We start from the raw sequence: 19,993 nt of genomic DNA, 5'->3' as shown, positions 1-19,993 counted from the left end.
CTATACCGTAAAATCAATTTTTGACAGAATGAAAGAGACATATATGGTAGAATCGTAACTATAGAATACGACCCTAATCGAAATGCATACATTTGTCTCATACACTCGATGGTGAGAAAATATATATTTTACATCCCAGAGGGGCTATAATTGGAGATATCATTGTTTCTGGTACAAAAGTTCCTATAAAAATGGAAAATGCCTTACCTTTGAGGGCGGTTTGAACTATTGATTTACGTAATTGGAAGTAACCAATTAGGTTGACGACGAAACCTATAAATCGATTACTTATCCAATTTGAGTACCTCTACAGGATAGACCTAGGATTTCCTTTCTTGAAAATCCACACTTGTTTAAACCCAAAAAAGACAGAATTCTAGGATTCTCCCTGGGGCAAATACTTTTATGCATACCTGTTACCTCGTACTTTTCATTTTTATTTTCTTTTTGTAATTTTTCGATGGGTTACTAGATAAATCTTGATTTGAATCACTGCCTTTTCTTTGACTCTTGTTCTTTATTTATCCAAGAGACGATCCCAAATAAACAAGTGTGGAAGCTATAATTGTAAACCACGATCGAATCCATGGAAGCATTGTTTATACATTCCTTTTAGTCTCAACTCTGTCCACCTGGTGCTACATCATAAGCACATTGGGAATGTAGATAATTGTAAACATATAAAATGATAGCAATTGAATACCAATCCTCGGGTTTTATTTGTGAAGTTTATATTCGTTGGTAATCGAAGCCCAAAGATCTATGAACTAACCCATGTTTGACTAATGAAGCGGATAAACGACCTTGCATCTTTTTTATCTCTCCTACATTTTGATTTGTATTTTATTTGTATAAGTATTTCACATTTACGATGAAATCTATGAAAGTTGACTCTCTATTTGCTTTGTTATTCTGTACAAAAGGATCCTGCCTAATTCACTAATTCAGAGAAAGTTATTGAACTTTTATATTTGAAAAATATTTCAAGAAGGATCTTTGAAGTAGACGGTGGTTGATAGAGTAATCCCTGATCATAATTTCCAGTATAGAGTAATCCCTGATCATAATTTCCAGTATGAGTACTGCGTCTAACACGAAACTTATGGGTAGTAGTAAAACACTGATTTTCCTGTTGAGATCTAATTCGATCTTCATAGATTTCTCGAGAAATTTTCTTACAAAGTTTTGTTATAGCATCTATAATGGCCTCCGGTTTAGGTGGACAGCCTGGCAAATAGACATCCTCAGGAATTAACTTATCAACTCCCCGAACAGTACTATAAGAATTGGTACTGAACATCCCCTCTGTAATTGTGCATGCTCCCATAGCAATAACATATTTTGGCTCAGGCATTTGTTCATATAATCTTACTAAAGAAGGAGCCATTTTCATTGTTACTGTGCCTGCTGTGGAGCAAATAATATTCACTAGGCGACACGTGGACTTTTGAACATAAGAGGACAAAAATACCCTTGAGGCATACCGGGATTCCTACGTGCGAGCAGTGGGCAATCATTTTTCAACCAAGTCAAAAGTGCTCAAAATAGGTATCAACTTAAAACCTAATTTATTCATATATTTCCCATTTCATTATTTAGCTAATCAATTAGCTAAATAATATACTTATTCCTTTCATATTTCCTCAAATCATAATAATTGACTAATTAAGGGATTAATTACCTAATCAATCCCTTAATTATCAATTTGAAACATCCACTCAAACCTAAAAATACTAGAGGGCCGGATATCCCATTCAAAACCTAAACCATTACCTTTTTTGTTACCTTTTCCCACCATTTCTTCCCTTTTATTAGCCAATCAATACCATAATTACTATAACATTTCTTTTCATATTTAATTAGCCAATTAAAGTGGCTAATTAAACCACAAACTAACCAAAAACCCACTAGGCCGGTCATGCCCTTTATTTCCTGTTGGTGGCTGCCATTTTCTCCCCCTTTTTGTGACATTCAAATAGCTAGTAAATTAGGTTATTACTATTTGCTAATTAACTAGCCAATTATTTCCATAACTCCCTAAAAATAACTAGCCCACTATCTCCATAACCCCTCAAAATAAATCATCCTTTCCTCTCCTATAAATTGGGTACCATTTTCACAAAACACTAATCCAAAACCTCTTGCAAAAAATCACAAACACTCTAAACACTATTTCTCTCCAAAATTCTAACTTTGGCATCGGAGGTTCTTCGGCCAAAGCCCCCCCCATTCATCGTGGGCGCGTGAGGCTTTTGGCCTTAACCTAAGGTGCTAGTTGTTTTGTAGGTGCAAAATCGTCCAAGATCGAGGAGGAGAAAATTTGCATCCACAAATTGGTGCTTTCATTGAGAGTTGTTATCCATACTCGTAAAAGACTCTCGCGCAAAAAGGTTTTTCTTTATTTTCTAGTCCATTTGAATATTTTTCATACGTTCTTATTTATAGAATTTTTTACTTGCAAAGGTTCTTTGATAAAACGTATAAGAAAAATATAATGACTAGAAATTTAGAAAATTCCGCAAGTAAAAATTCTAGTATTCAAGAAATGGGATTGCGGAGATCCATGAGGCAAAATGCGACAAGAAGGGGAGCGGCATCATCACCACGAGCTTCCACCATGGGAACCACCGTGATGGCTACCTCGGTAGCCACCCGCGGCGAGGTCCATGGTGCCTTCACCACAGCCACCATGGGAACCACCGCGGGGGCTACTTCGGTAGCCGCTCGTGGCGAGGTCCATGGAGCCTTCACCACGGCCACCATGGGAACCACCGCGGTGGCTACTTCGGTAGCCACTCGTGGCGAGGTCCATGGAGCCTTCACCACGGCCCGAGCCGTGCCATCCAAGTTTACGTGGACCCAAGCCCAAGCCTCGCATTCACATGCACCGCGCATTGAGCAGCCTGCTCCCGTGATCCAGCCTGCTCTTGTAGCCTAGCCTGCTCCCGTGATCCAGCTTGCTCTTGTAGCCCAGCCTGCTCCAACGATCCAGCCTGCCCCAGTGATCCAGCCTGCCCCCGCAGCCCAGCCTGCTTTCATGGTTTCCCAAGTTGCCCAAGTCCGCCCGAGACAATCTCAACCATCCGGACCAATCATCGAGGCTGAGGCGTTTTCACCACATTTCTCCGCAGATTTGACATTCCCCAACTCAAATCTCGCACTTGGAGTCAACCACCCTTTCATTGTTCAAAGAGGTGCATTCCATCCAAGTTCTTCCAATCCGAATGGCGAACAAAACTTGTCCCGACAAGTCATAGAATTGACGAGCGCCCTTGCACAACAAACTACCTTGGTGAATCAACTTTTACAACGCACTGAGATGCATTGCGCCCACGATGAAGTTTCCCGAAGTAGAACAAGGGTAGACAAGGAGCCTTTTAAACAGCGTCCTAGAAAGCAGCCATTCAACCCATCACAAGTCGAGCATTCAGACAGTGCACACTCTCGATTGGGCCCCCGAAATAGCGTATACTCCCGTCTTAGCGCGCGGAGGAGCGTGCACTCTCGGTTAGGCCCACGAGCAAGTATGCATTCACTGTTGGGGCCACGCTTTGATAATCAACATGGGCAACCTTCCAGGCAAAGCATTCATTCGCGATTAGGCTCACAAGGAGTATCCTCTACATCACATCGGAGCAGGCAGCCTGACAAACGGAAGGAAACGATCGTTCAATCTGGCTCTAGTTCAACCGGTAGCCTGCAAAGAAATCCCTCGCCTGCTAGGAATCTATCTCATCCATTGCAGCCACAGCGTAGACAAGCCGAGCGAGAAGAAGAGCAGCCTAGACCGGTAGAAAAAGACCAAGGGCAGCCAAAAACTCCGCTACCCCAACAAAAGCAAATCCAAGAAGAGGTAGAAAGGCTTTTCAATGAACGGATGCCTGATTTTCGGTGCAACGAAATGGTTGATGAGGCACTAAGGCGAGATATGACCAACATGAGCAGGTCACCTTTCGCGGATGAGATCGAGCAGGCAGAGCCTCCGCGCAAGTTTAGCATGCCGCACTTCACATCTTTCAAATGAGATGAGGATCCCGAAAGACACTTGAAGCATTACCGAAGTGCGATGGTCCTTTATCGGAATAATGACGCCCTTATGTGTAAAATATTCGCCACTACTTTACAAGGCGAGGCACAAGATTGGTTTCATACCTTGCCGGCACGATCCATCCAGAATTTTGATGATCTTTCCTTGGTTTTCACCAAAGAATACTCATCTTATCGATCGATCAAGAAGAAGTCCGATCACCTGTTCAACGTAAAGAAAAACCCAAAAGAGTCGCTTCGCGATTACGTGAAGAGATTCAAAACAGAGAAGGCGAAGATCGTCGGATGCGACAACTCGATAGCAAGTGCAGCCTTCCAAAAAGGACTACCAGCAGACCACCCACTGTTTGGAGAAATGATCATGAAAGAAGACCTAACTCTAGCAGATTCCTTTGCTCTCGCAGAAAAGCATACGCTTTGGGACGAGGCTCGACAAGCAGAAAAGGCTCCCGAACAGCGTCGAAAAGAGTTGGCAGCTGCTCAAAAGAAGGATGAAAAACAACCCAACAAGGGCAGACATGAGTTCAAGCGCAGGGACCGACCCACGACCAAAGAAGGCCCGATGACCAACAACTATTCTAAGTTCTCAATTCCGATTCATCAAATCCTTCGTGACGTCAAGAATGAACCATGGTTCAAGTTGCCGAAGCAGTCAAAAGGAGATACTTCCAAGTTGGACCACACTAAGTATTGCGCATTCCACCGAGGTCCCGGTCACACAACCAACGATTGCTACACTTGGAAGAACTACCTAGAGAAACTCGTGAAAGAAGGCAAAGTCGATAGATATTTGGACAAGCCAGCTGAGCAGCAAAAAAGGAATGCAAACGGAGATGAGGAGCCACCAACTAAGACGATTCGAATCAATGGCATTTTCGCTGAATCCGAGCACTTAGGGGCTACTAATAACTCCAAAAAGAGGAAGATCCAGCAGGCTTTACTAATCTCACAAGTTCAAGCAGTCGATACCCAACCTGGACCTATCATTGGCTTCACGGAGCAGGATGCAGAAGGAGTCGACTTCCCACACGACGATGCATTAGTAGTATCTGTCCAACTAGCCCATGCTATAGTCGATAGGATGATGGTTGACAATGGAAGTGCGGTCAACCTACTTCAACTTTCAGTCATTCAGAAGATGGGCCTGGAAAGTACAATCATACGCCGGGCAGAGGTACTTACTGGATTCAACGGACACACCTCAACTGCCATCGGCCATATCATACTTGACGTAAAAACACCGCCAGTCGTCTCAAAGCAAACATTCACGATTGTAAACGACCCATCTCCCTACAATGGGATTCTTGGGAGACCTTGGTTGATCAAGCTGGATGCTGTCACTTCCGTCAAGTATCAAAAAATCCGATTTCGCATCCCGGGAGGAGGAGTCGGAGAGATCAAGTCTGACCAGGCTTCATCCCGACGATGCACTGTGCAAATGTTAAAAGAAACAAAGAAGAAGACATTTACCCCCGTAGAGGTTACCGAAGTCCAAAAGGGCAAAGAAATTGCCAAATAGCAATTACAGCAGGTGGATCGAGAAGATGGCACCCAAGCAGACAAGATAGGATGGAAACCCGAAGAGGACGCCGAAGACATCATTCTTGATCCCCAGCAGCCGGAAAAGACGGCTAAAATTGGCTCACGACTAAGCCCAGACGAGAAGGAAGAACTCACAATTTTCCTTAGGAAAAACCGAGATATCTTCGCATGGTCACCATCCGACATGCCCGGTATTGATCCCAAAGTGGCCTGCCACAAGCTGCACGTCGATCCAACTGCCAAACCGGTAATTCAAAAAAGAAGACATTTCACTCCCGAACGAGTAGCGATCATCGAGGCAGAAATCGATAAACGATTGGAGGCCGATTTCATAGAAGAGGTAGCACACTCGGCATGGCTTGCTAATGTCGTACTAGTCATGAAGAAAGAGAAGGGCAAATGGAGGGTTTGCGTAGACTACACCAACCTCAACAAAGCATGCCCAAAAGACCATTATCCTGTCCCCCGGATTGATCTATTAGTAGATTCAACTTCTGGAAACCAGTTACTTAGTTTCTTAGACGCATACTCCGGCTACAACCAAATAGCCATGCATGGGCCCGACAAGGAGAAAACTGCGTTCGTGATAGAGCGAGGCACTTACTGCTACAAGGTCATGCCCTTTGGCCTCAAGAACGCGGGAGCCACTTACCAAAGGCTAGTAAATATGATGTTCAAAAAGCAAATTGGGGTAACCATGGAGGTCTATGTCGACGATATCATGGTAAAGGGCAAGCAACGATCAGATCACATTCGCAATTTAGCAGAAACTTTCAATATCCTTAGAAGGTACAAGATGAAGCTCAACCCCACCAAGTGCACGTTTGGAGTATCTTCAGGTCGATTCCTAGGGTACTTAGTAACCCAACGAGGAATTGAAGCACATCCCAAGCAAATCCAAGCAATCATAGAGATGAAATCTCCAACTACCTTGAAGGAGATCCAAAGCTTGACCGGACGAGCAGCCGCCCTCAATCGCTTCCTCTCACGATCCACCGATCGATGGAAACCCTTTTTCAAAGCTATCAAGAGGGCACAAAGAGACAAATGGGATGAAGAATGCGAAAAAGCTTTCCAAGACTTGAAGAATTATCTCACATCACCTCCCTTACTATCCAAGCCGGAAGCAGCGGAGGATTTATATATTTATTTGGCAGTTTCCGAGGTAGCAGTGAGCTATGCTCTCATACGAGAAGAGCTGGGGGCCCAACTGCCGGTATTCTACACTTCTAAAGCTTTTCTCGATGCAGAAACAAGATATCCGAAGATCGAAAAATTAATTTTGGCGTTAGTTGTTGCGGCTCGGAAGCTCAGACCCTACTTTCAAGCTCATACAGTCATTGTTATGACTCAATATCCCTTACGATCAATATTACATGGTCCGGACGCTTCTCAACGAGTGATGAAATGGGCATTGGAACTTGGCCAATATGGTTTAGTTTTCCAACCTCGCACAGCGATAAAGGCCCAAGCCTTGGCAGATTTCGTGGCAGAATTCACACCTAGCCTAGGCAACGCAACAGTGCGGCCCAACGACGCCCCAGAAGCAGCCGAGAGTACCTTAGCCACACTTACTCCATCCAATAAAGATTTCTGGAACTTGCATGTCGACGGTGCATCCAACTATAAAGGCTCGGGAGCAGGTGTAGTTCTTGTTACTCCAGATGGCTCAATGCTCGAGCAGGCGATCACTCTAGGTTTCAAAGCATCCAATAACGAAGCAGAGTACGAGGCTCTACTAGCAGGCCTCCGAATGGCAAAAGACTTGGCGGTGAAGAAACTCGCAATTCATTCTGATTCCCAACTAATCACCAGCCAGGCTACTGGGGAATACACGGCAAAACACCCAAGGATGGCACAATACCTAAAGAAAGTACGCCAGCAGCTTGAAGCATTTCAGACTTACACTCTCACTCAAGTTCCGCGGGCAGACAATGCACATGCAGATGCACTAGCTGGTTTAGGCTCCGCCCTTGACCACCAATTCAAACGCTCCATTCCGGTGGAATATCTAGACAAGCCAAGCATAGAGATGAAGTCGATAGCCGAAGTGTCACAGGTTAGTGTAACTCCCACTTGGCAAAGTTCAATTATAGACTACTTGGTCAACGACACATTACCCACAGAAAGATTGGAGTCAAAGAAGCTCCAAATTAAGTCGGCACGCTACTATATATGGAATGGCATTCTCGTCCGAAGATCCTACACCGGACCACATCTCCGCTGCCTGGCACCTCCCAATGACTTGAAGGTTCTAAGCTCAATCCACGAAGGCGTTTGTGGGAATCACTCTGGAGGTCGATCCTTAGCCCAAAAGGCTCTTAACGCAGGCTATTACTGGCCTACCATGCACCAAGATGCTAAGGAGTTAGTACAAAAGTGCGACCGTTGCCAACGCTATAAACCAGTACCAGCACTACCCGCCAGTGAGCTATACCCGCAAACGAGTCCTTGGCCATTCATGCAGTGGGCAATCGACCTGGTAGGGCCTATGCCGCCTGCTACGGGGGGCAGATGCATGATGATCGTGGCAACCGACTATTTCACCAAATGGGTAGAAGCAGAACCCATGACAACCACGACTCAGACGGACATAGAGCGCTTTATATGGAGGAACATCATTTGCCGATTTGGCATCCCTCAGTCCATCGTCACTGACAACGGTCCTCAATTTGTGGGAAAAGATTTGGCAAAGTTCTTCCAAAAATACGGCATCAAACAACACATGTCCACACCAAGATATCCTCAAGGCAATGGGCAGGCTGAAGCATCCAACAAGACGATTCTCGACTGCCTCAAGAAATCCCTCACCGACAAAAAGGGGAAATGGCCAGATGAGCTCCCAGGATGTTTATGGGCATATCGCACCACCAAAAGACGAGCAACCGGTGAAACTCCTTTCTCTTTGGCGTTTGGTTCGGAAGCAATCATACCTCCCAACATCATCGTGCCAAGCATCAACACTCTATTGCCAAACGTTGAGCATAACAGTAAAGAGATGGCCACAGATTTAGATCTGGCAGAAGAAAGGCGCGAACAAACCATCACCCGCATCGCAGCCTACCAGCAGCAGCTCATTTCTAGCTACAACAAAAGGGCCAAGATCCGGCAGTTCCAACCCGGAGACCTAGTCCTAAGAAAAGCTTTCATCACTGCCCGCAGAGAATGCTCGAAAAAAATGGACCCCATCTGGGAAGGTCCTTACAAGATCAACAGAGTCGGCGGCAAAGGCAGTTATACTCTTGCTACCATGAATGATAAAGAGATCGAAAAGCAATGGAACGCCTACAATTTGAGGAAATACCATGTGTGACTTCACACTATATCAAGACCCGAAGACTCGAGCATCTCAACGGGCACCACCTCGTAAACCGAGGATTATCCAATCATCATGCAGTTTTTGCAACCAAGTTATTTGCTTATTTTATTTTTCAATAAAAGAATTCAAAAGTAATTTGTAATTTGGCTTTAATATATGTCTACAACAACTTATTTCTTTCTGCACTTCAAAAGAAGATTACACCCCCCAAGGGACCAACTGTGCTTTCCAATGAGGGAGGATAAACTCAACACTCCGAATATCCAGACGTGGATGAGCTTGGCTGCCCTAGAATAACTAGGTGCATGATGGCTTACGCCGGGATTCCTAGAAGTAGCCATAATGGTCTGTTTCAAGGCTTAGCTAGTTGAAGGATTATGGGTCTATCGGCTTAATCCGCAGGGAACCGGGCCCTAGAGACGGAGGGGGCACATTATGCAGCACACCCAATGGGCGGCTGCCCTGGAAACCTAAAGCTGCTACCGAGTGCACTAAGGTAGCCTACGGATTTCTAGAAGACTGCCTACGGCTTGCCCTTCGAGCAGTAGAACCACGCTAGACTTATGCAACCGCACATTATTGTGAAAGGTTAAACAAGTTAGCGTGCACACACGAAGATTTTATCCACTGCCGACATGCTACGTAGTTGATAAGCTTCACCTCTGTCAAACGCAGAATAACCTACACCAAGTCCTAAAGTGTTGTGATACTTGCTACACAGCCTACGGAATTGGAAAGATCCAAGGTTGAATAGCCAAGTGGTTACGCGGATTCGTCTGCTTCTGTAAGTAAGGCATCCAGCTGCCAACCCTATGGTTAATAACTTTGCAAAAGTTCTACATCAACACCTACGGCTGCATAGGCTATGTGGGCTTGTCTGCTTATAGAAAAGTAGCACGCCTGCCACTGGCTTATAAGGTCTAAAGGTTAGGATAAAAAAAAAAAAATAAGGATGGGAAAAGCAAAAGAAGCGAGTTTATTAAATTTTATAGCAAAATTGATAAACAACAAGCAAATACCGAAGGAGTTCAAGCAAAAGCAACAAAGGAAAGAAAAGGAAACCCTAAAAGCTACCTAGAAGACTACTCTTCAGTAGTTTGGACATCTCCCAGCTGCTCGGTCGTTACACCTTCAGCAGCCTTGGTGTTTTCAGCAGCGGCATCCTCCGAATCTTTACCCTCGACTGCTCCAGCCTGGGTATCAACTCCTCCAACTATTTCACCGATAGAAGACTCAAAGGTAAAATCGAGCAAGTCTTCTGGAGAAATAGAGAAGGTCTCGAAGTCTTTACCGGAAAACTCAAAGTCAGACGGCCGCCCATAGAGATGATCTACATAGCCCAGCTTGTAGAAATCGGTTTGGTTCTGAATAAGCGAAGCCTCGAAACCATCTTTCTCACTCTTCAACTGCTCATTCTCCTCAAGCAGGCAAGCACGAACCCGCTGCAACTCCTCAATTTCCTTCTTCAGATTGTCGTTGGTCTTCAAAACACCTTGAAGTTCCGACACTTGAGGCTCAAGCCTGTCAACAACCTCTTTGAAGTGGATCGCTTGGTTGTAAGTAGCAATCAATTCTTCATCCTTTGCATAAGCAGCGGAGCGAAGTTCAGATATGGAACGCTCAAGATCTTGAATCTGAGGTATGTAACGCTCGATTTCCTTCTCTGCACTTTCATTCTTTGTTTGGATCGCATCAAACCTAGTCTTCAAATCCATGATCTCCTGGTGAGCGGCCTCAAGCTGCAGAGAAGTGGGGGCAGAAGTATTAGATTCCTTCAAAGTAGCAAGCTCAGATTCCAATTTTTTTATTTTTTCGGCCGAGGAATAAGCTTCGGCAGCCATATTTCTTGCCATCTCTTTAGCAGCCTTGGTGTCCTCTTGGTCAAGGAACATAGACTCGGCTGCCAGAATTGTTGTTTTCTGCATCATGGCTAGCAGAGCAGTCTTCCTATACTCGGGTGTGTGCTTTGCAAAAAGACTCGGACCAACAATCTCTTTGACGCCATCAACAAACTGGGCACATACATCCATGTCTTCAAGAAGATCTGGTTTCAAAAGCGCACAAATCTTAGTAGCCTCCCCAGAAACGGCCTTGGCGGATTCTTCAAGCCTGCCTGAGCGAGCAGCTTCATTCTTATCAGCAGACGAGTTGGTTGCAGCAGCGGAGAAAGCAGTTTTCGGCGCCACTTTAGAAGACAGTGGCACCTTATCACTCTTCATAGTAGCAAGTCTCTTCAAGGGTAAGTCAGGTTTAGTCCCGGACGGACGTTTCGGCACAAACTTCGGTACCAAAGGCACGGAAGAACTTTTACGCTGAGCAATTTTTTCAGCAATCGAGCTAGCAGCCTTTGAGGCAATAGGCGTTACCGGCACAAATGTAGCAGTTCGTTCTTTCTCGCCCTTAGAGGAAGTCAGGTCAATCACAATCTTGGGAGCAGCAAGAGAATCCCCACAAGCAGTATTCGTTTTCTTCTCAGCAGGCATCTCTTGAGCAGGCGGAGAATGTTTCTTTTTCCCACCTTCATTGGTAGTAGGCTCTATCACAGTGATAGGACGAACCATCGCGTCTGCCTTGATCCGTTTTATTTCTTCTTCTGGGGGTAGTCCACCTTTTTTCCTACGAAGAGGACTAAGCAGCCAACGCCACTCACGATACTCGGAAGGAATACCCAGAGCGACATGCACTTTTTTCATATCTGGAGAAACCCTAGGAGTTGAGCCAAATTCCGAATCTACAAAAAAAAAAAAAAAAAAAAAAAAACAGAAGACAATCAAAAAATTGAAGAATGATTTGGCACTAAAGCAAAGCAACCGAAAAGACTAAGCAGTCTGCTTACCAGTTATGAAGACCGTTGATACACGCAGCTCGGGAGAAGAATCAGATTCCCATTATCCACTTATCTCCAAAGTCTCTTTGGCCCAATCATGATCTCCTTTGCTCGAATTATCAAAAAGCTTATGACGGATTCGCAGTTGTCCAACTCCATCAATACGACCTATGTCAAAGAAATACCAAAATTCGTTGGTGGTTAGTCCCAAGTCAAAGAATTGGTTCAAATTGTGGAACCCCACCATCACTCGGACCGCATTCGGGGAACATTGGGCAGGCGCACATTTCATAGAGCAAAGCACTTCTTGGAAGAAACGCGGCATAGGGAAAGTAAACCCTAACACAAAATAGTAAGGATGGAACTTGATAGCTCTCCGAGTTCCACTGCATGGTTCTCGGCTGCTACCATCTTTAACTCGCCTCACACGCACTCCCGACGGAATGGCATGCCAATACGTTTCAAGAAAATCTCTAAACAAATTGTCGGAGCTAATCTTGAGGTGAGCAGCTTTGAAGTAGCCAATCTTGCTCAAAGACCCGCCTTGACGATACAACGGGGGCACACCATCATCATTCTTACGGCTCGAGGAAGACATGCTTGAAAATTCTACAAAAGTACAAGGAAGATTTGTTAAAGAGTTGTTTAAAAAAAAAAAAAAAAAAAAAAAAAAGAGAAACAGCTCTCGGCAGCAAAAAATAAAAAAAATTTAAAGGCTTAAAGCCGCAGGACCCAGCAAACCTGCCAAGCCCCACGGCCTGGCTTGCTTCAACGCCCAGCAAGAAAAACAGCGCCCCAGCGCCCAGCAAGAAAAACAAGAAAAAAAATATATATATATTTTTTCACGGCATTACCATGCCATGGTTCACCAGATCAACCCATAACAAGTCTCCGATTCCCATCAAGCCAAGAGTCAAGATCCAAAGATTCCAGAAAATCAAGAAGACAAGAAAAATAATTTTTTCTTACCTAGAAACAACGAGAAGACGAAGCAAGCAACGAAAGACGGTCCTTTGCACGAGCAAGATGAAGAAAATTGCTAGAGGAGGGGGAACAAATATTCTCTAAGCTCTTTCTCTCTTGTAAGGTAGAATAAATTTTTCTCTAAAAGTTGATTTAATAATCCACTTAAGGTGGATTTAAATAAACTTTGAGAGGAATTTATTTCCTTTTCCTAGAAGGATCTAATTTCCTATTAGAAGAGAGAATCAACATCAAAGAGGGAAACAAATTCAAAGTTTCCTAAAGCAAGAAAATCTCTACACCTGTTGCCCTTTTTTTTTTGCGAGCAGCCCAACAGGTGTGGGGGCATTTGTGGAGCAAATAATATTCACTAGGCGACACGTGGACTTTTGAACATAAGAGGACAAAAATACCCTTGAGGCATACCGGGATTCCTACGCACGAGCAGTAGGCAATCATTTTTCAACCAAGTCAAAAGTGCCCAAAATAGGTATCAACTTAAAACCTAATTTATTCATATATTTCCCATTTCATTATTTAGCTAATCAATTAGCTAAATAATATACTTATTGCTTTCATATTTCCTCAAATCATAATAATTGACTAATTAAGGGATTAATTACCTAATCAATCCCTTAATTATCAATTTGAAACATCCACTCAAACCTAAAAATACTAGAGGGCCGGCTATCCCATTCAAAACCTAAACCATTACCTTTTTTGTTACCTTTTCCCACCATTTCTTCCCTTTTATTAGCCAATCAATACCATAATTACTATAACATTTCTTTTCATATTTAATTAGCCAATTAAAGTGGCTAATTAAACCACAAACTAACCAAAAACCCACTAGGCCGGTCATGCCCTTTATTTCCTGTTGGTGGCTGCCATTTTCTCCCCCTTTTTGTGACATTCAAATAGCTAGTAAATTAGGTTATTACTATTTGCTAATTAACTAGCCAATTATTTCCATAACTCCCTAAAAATAACTAGCCCACTATCTCCATAACCCCCCAAAATAAATCATCCTTTCCTCTCCTATAAATTGGGTACCATTTTCACAAAACACTAATCCAAAACCTCTTGCAAAAAATCACAAACACTCTAAACACTATTTCTCTCCAAAATTCTAACTTTGGCATCGGAGGTTCTTCGGCCAAAGCCCCCCCCATTCATCGTGGGCGCGTGAGGCTTTTGGCCTTAACCTAAGGTGCTAGTTGTTTTGTAGGTGCAAAATCGTCCAAGATCGAGGAGGAGAAATTTTGCATCCACACCTGCTGTTAAAATTAGGTCTGCATGTCTAGGACTGGATCGTTGTACCAGTCCATAATGATGAAATTCGAATAGTGAGCCTATTAATGAAGCAACAACTGGTACCATAGAGAAGCAGCCATAAACTGGAGAGTCTTGACCAATTTGAAAAATCACTTGATGTAGTTGAAATAACTGAATTTTGGGTTGTTCAATCAAGTAAAGGAAATTCAATAATGGAAGTCATAACTGTCTCAATCATTTTTTTTCTTTATTGTTTGATGACCATTCAGGAGCTAAGACCATTCCAACCTTCTAGTTTGAGTATAATTGCAACCTCATACAACATCTTTAAAACATTTGAATCTCATACGTTATTTATGATTTTATTTCAATATTATACATCTTTTAGTCAAATTGTTAGTTTGACCGTTAAGTAACTATGTGGCAATTACAAGTCCCACTATTTTGCTGACTTGGCAGTCAATAATATGCCACATGGGACAAACAAAAAATAATTTTTTTTTAGAAATGTAATTCTAAGAAAGAAAACCTAAAATATGATTTTTTTTCTTCTAAAAAATAGTGGGCCCCACCCTATAAATCTTCAACCCCTTCTTCCTTCTCCCTCGCCTCGCCTAACACACTACAAATCCCTGTGATTAATAAAACCCAGCAAATCCAAATCTAAATTCCTCGTTGCAACATCTCCCCAAACCAACTCACAACCCATCACTCTCTACCCCACCCTATAAATTTTCATTTTTGGGATTCTGGGATGGAGATCAACGAATCTAGAGTGGGATGTGTAAAGGTGGGGGAAAAAAACCAACACCATATGGTTCCAGATGGGTTCCCCATTAAAGGACAAGAAGAACCCACCCATCTTAGAGTTGTCACCATGGCAGAGCCACCGCTACCTTCTCCGTCGATTCACAACCAGACCCATTAAATTTCAACAACGAAGGCTTTTGATTTTGATGGATTCAAAAAATTCCTAATTTCAAACCACATCATATTTGAATTGATGGGTATCAATTACTGCAATTTGGTCATGGGTGAGGGTGTGGTGTTGAGGGTTAATGGTGACAGAGAGACAAGTTGTTTGTGGTTATGGAAGATGGGGTTGATAAGAGGGAGAAGATGTGTTATGATGCTGGATGACGGATCGGAGAGGGAAGAGGGGTCTAGTATGGGTGTGTGTGGAGTGGGGTGGGGGGTGATTAATGTTTTTTTTGGATATTGTAATAATTTATTAAATATTTTAATAATATATTTTTTAATTTTTTTTAATTTTTTTATCCACATGGCACCAAATATGCTACATCACCTCATTAAAACATGGGTCCCATATCTGCTACATCATCACTTAACAACCAATCTAACTGATTATGTAACGGATTGTATGAAATTGCAACAAAATCATATTTGGTGCATCAAATTGTAATGTTTTAAAGATGATGTATGATGTTATAATTACACCCATACTTGAGGGTGCAAATGTAATTTACCCTAAATTTTATTATTTTGATAATCCATGTACAATACTTTATTAAAAAAGAAAAAAAGGATCTATACCATTTAATTTGAACGTTAATATTGTAATAACATAAAGTTCAACTTTAATATACTAATTTAATAGTGTAATCTAAAGTCCACACCGTAGATGACAACGATTACAATTATATGTAACTTTCGAGTGTAATTTTAAACTAAGGTCATTTTGGTTTCGTTCCTTAGTCAACCTAATTGTTAGAATGAAATCTTATTTGTTTGAATAGTTTTATCGAGGTCCCTGACATTATTCAAAGAATTTAACTCATAAATTTATTGTGATAGCCCGTCCCGAATTATTTTTATCGATGGCGTGAAATGTCGATTTTGCCCTTGAGTGTTGGATTGTGAGTGTGAAATTAAGTCCTAATTGTTTGGACCCAATTAAGACTAAGTTTTCTTTTGTTTTTGGTTGGTGACCCACACACACACCCACACAAACACACCCGTTGACCCTTTCTCTCTCTCCCTCTCGGATTTCCTTCCATTTCTGTACAAACCGTACGGTCAACCTTAAAACCCTTCAACCAGTCGCGGATCGAGGTTTTGGTTGGTGTCTTTGGACTCCTTATAAGCTTAGGAGTCGAGTGGTACCATTTTTAGGACGCGAAGCCGTTGGAAAACCCGAGAACTAGAAACCAAGATTCGAGGTACTATTTATACACACGTAAATATGGAGTTTTTGGAAGATTCTAATGTTATAGGAAGCTTTAGATCGTCTTCACGAAGCTCGGAGAAGAAAAATGAAGTGATTTGGACGTCGGGAAGTTGAGTTTCGATGAGTTGCAAGTTTAGCCGGATTATCGAGGTATTTTCCAGCGAATTTCCATCAGTTTTAGGACTTTTGAAAGGTAAGGTTTTGTTCTACTCGTTGTAAGCTTCATTTTGGTACAAATTTCATGGATTTTGGTTGTGTATGGACTGAGATATTAAGGTTTGAAAATTTCACAATTTTCCGGCGACGGCGACGATCATCGGAGTTCGAAGGAAGAAGACAGAGAATATTCTGTCAAACTTAACGGAATATTCTAATGACGTCAGGTTAGTTTTAACAGAATATGCTACTTTTGACGGAATATTCCCTAACAACGTTAACTGTTCCATCAGTGTGCCTGGCACTTGCCCGCGTGTGGGTGGCGCATCTGGCTGTGCCTTGGCAGGCGAGTGATGGCGCATGGGTGGTCGAAATTTTTTTCTAAAAATATGGGGATGTTTGTGAGGTTGAGTAGATCACGATAGTATATTCAAACATCTCATTTGAGCAATGTTTGAGAAGTTATTAGTTAGTTTCATTTATGTGCTTTAAATTAATGTATTTATAGTTGTTTTGCATATAGGGGAGACCTATCCCGAGGACAAGCGCAGTCAAGGGCAGCTCGAGGGCTACAACCCTTCGACATACCAGTGAGTAGGCTTTTGGTTTTCAGTATATATGTATATGCTTGGTATCTTTCCTAGAAAATGCATTCAAATGAGTTATGATTTGAATTGCCAAGCCAAATGTTTTACATTTAGAATATGCATATGATGTTTGCATATATATATATATATATATATATATATATATATATAATTGTGGTGTTGTGGACGCTCAGGTAAGTCCCAGGTGAGTTTATGAATTGTGAATTTGAATAACGATTGTGATTAATTGAGAAACCTTGAGCTCATAAACCTGCACCCCGGTGTTAGTGATTTAGCCAGAGATATGGCACAGGCCTGTATATAATGTCACCTCCTGCACCATGCTCACGTTGGATCCAATTTAGGTGCACAGTCTTGTCATACAAACTACTATAGGTGGTTCCGACTCGTAAGTGATTAGCGATTTATCGCACAACTATCATGAGAGCATAGCATTGAGCATAACTATATTACACCCAATCTTGTCGTACATACTACTACAGGTGGTTCCAACTCGTGTGCAGATGTAGTGCTGTACAGGTCACCTTTGGTGACTCCAGCTAGATTTATTCAATGAGCTATGAATTAAACTGTACAGACCTCTGCAAGGGTTCCGACTAATAAGATGTTTTCCATGAACTTATTTTCACCTGAGTTACTCATTCTGTTATATATTTGGCATGGTATACTTATGAATATGGATATGTGAAGCATGATTTAAAAAAAAATATATATATATATATATATTATTACATTTCTGGGAAAATTATACATGTTTTACGACGAGGGGTTAGAGCATTTGATAAATGAAATGCTTATGAAAAGCTTTGTTTTTACCCACTCACACTTTCTGTTTTGCGCCCCTCCAGGTTTTAGGTAAGCTTGTTCGTTGGTGGTTCACGAGGATTAAACAGAGGTTCTGATAGAGTATTACAATGTATGACATCTTTGGGTGTCGTTTGTTTAATACTTGTTTTATGGACTGAACTTAGGCTACTTACGCTATGATTGTATTTTCACTCTTACCCTAACACTTATCTTAGCTAGTACTCTTTTGAGTTGGTTCTTATTTATTCGTATTCTCCATTATTGTTAGTGATTCCGCATAGTGCACATGGCTACGTCACCCTCACGTGATGGCCAGCATGCCTCGATCTCGGTCGGGGTGTGTCAATTTGGTATCAGGGTCTAGATTTAGCAGTCATGTATAACTCGTGAATATTCTAATCATTGTGGTGTCTTCTGTCAGAACTATGCCATCTCGTAGAGAGCCACGTCACTCAGCTGAGCCTAGTTTCCCTAATATTGCTCAGTTAGGGGAAGCTATAGCTAATGTCATTCAGCCTTCGCTCCGTCCTCCTCAAATGACATCTCTTGAGAATGTGTATAATCTGAAGTTGAATCATTTCATAGGTAATGAAGGACATGAGGGAGCGGAGAACTGGCTTAATCATGTCGAGAAGACTTTTCTTATGATGTAGAGTCAGGGGAGCTTTCCACGTAGGTGGGTTGAGACAACTACTTGGTTTTTAGGAGAGCAACTTGCATCTTGGTGGAGACAGAAGTCTTATCAGATGTCACCAGAAGTAGCAGCTGATTGGGAAGTGTTTAAGCAGTTGTTTCAGAAAAGATTCGTTCCTCAAGAGTATATAGATCGCAATAAACAAGAATTTACGCATCTGAAACAAGGAAAGATGACAGCGAATGAATATTACAGGAGATTTACTGATTTATCTCGTTATGAGACGGAGGTTGCTGCTAATTCGGTTGAGATGCTTCGTCGCTTTAGGTTGGGTACTAAAAAGAAATGGCGTTCTATAGCGACATCGACTCCCTGTGCCACTTACCAAGAGTTTTATGAGGTTTTACTATGGATTGAGGATTCAGAGAATATGCCCAATGAGAGTGAGGAAGAAGAAGAAAAAGATGGAAATCAGAGAAATGATGATAAAAGTAAAGGTCCATTATCTCAGAGACCTTGTAAAACTAAGAGTTTTAAGAGAAATGATGTCAGTTCCAGCTCTTCTAGTGGAGGTTTGAGCTCTAATGCACATATGAGAGGTGGTAGATTTTCTGGAAGCCCTAGATTTCAGAGGCAAAGGGATTTTGGTGGTTCAAGTGCTCATTTATGCCGTAGACGTAATAATAAGCATTTTGAGGAGTGTAGGAGATACAGCAATGGATGCTATACTTATGGACAGGTAGGGCATAGGGTTGCACATTGCCCTCAGAATCAGCAGAGGCCCCAACAGCCTTTCTTACCACCGCCTGCGCCGATCCAACAAGCTTCATGACCTAGTGGTTATGCTCAGACTGGTCGTGGTGGTGCTTATCATTATCAGGTGGACGCCACTCCTTATGCTACATGGTAGTATCAGTATTCGTATGACCCTCATTATCAGGGTGGTTACCCACAGTATCTGGGAGGTTCTATGCCATCTCAGCCACATTCAACAGATAGATCCCAGTGGTACCAGAGGGACAGCCCCAGCAGGTAAAGATTGTTGCTAGCAATGTGGGATCTTCGAGGCAATCTGGTCAGCCAAGATAAGGACGAGGTATTCATGCTAACAGAGGTCGTGGTGGACGACAACAGGCTAGGGACGTATCCACAATATGACATTGCATGATGCTCAGAACAATCCTGATTTAATTATAGGTACGTTGAACATTCTTGGTCATTTTGTTAGAGTATTTGTTTGTACCATACTTGACCAATCCCGAAGCTACTAAGCACCGGTCAATGTTATACCGTCAATGACCCAGAAGAGTTTCCCTCCAACTAGGAAGCCAATCACAGCGCGACATGTGTCGACATCAGAAGCCAATCATAGGGCGACACATGTCAACATCAGAAGCCAATCATAACACGACACGTGTCAATGTCAGAATGAAACTAAAAACTCTCTTCTATAAATAAAGATCATTCTCTCACAATATTTCCGAATGTCATTTGTACTAAATCATTCACTTGTACTCACTAAAGGAGAGCTTGAACCTATGTACTTGTGTAAACCCTTCACAATTAATGAGAACTCCTCTACTCCGTGGACGTAGCCAATCTGGGTGAACCACGTACATCTTATGTT

General features: G+C 42.4%; 1 protein-coding gene across 1 annotated transcript; it reads left to right on the top strand.

Moving 5' to 3' along the window:
• The first annotated feature begins 4,066 nt into the window (after positions 1–4,066).
• Positions 4,067–5,566, top strand: LOC139187804 (uncharacterized). The gene has a single exon (XM_070804400.1). The coding sequence runs from the start codon at positions 4,067–4,069 to the stop codon at positions 5,564–5,566; it is 1,500 nt and encodes a 499-aa protein (XP_070660501.1).
• The last annotated feature ends 14,427 nt before the right edge of the window (positions 5,567–19,993 follow it).

This window comes from Malus domestica, chromosome 09 (assembly GCF_042453785.1).
Source record: "Malus domestica chromosome 09, GDT2T_hap1".
In the NCBI taxonomy this organism is placed as follows: domain Eukaryota; kingdom Viridiplantae; phylum Streptophyta; class Magnoliopsida; order Rosales; family Rosaceae; genus Malus; species Malus domestica.
The sequence above is the reverse complement of the archived record's forward strand: the minus strand, read 5'-3'. Positions and strand labels throughout refer to the sequence as shown.

Excerpts from the sequence above, each read along its gene's own strand:
- LOC139187804 (XM_070804400.1), top strand. The coding sequence starts at position 4,067 with ATGGTCCTTTATCGGAATAATGACGCCCTTATGTGTAAAATATTCGCC.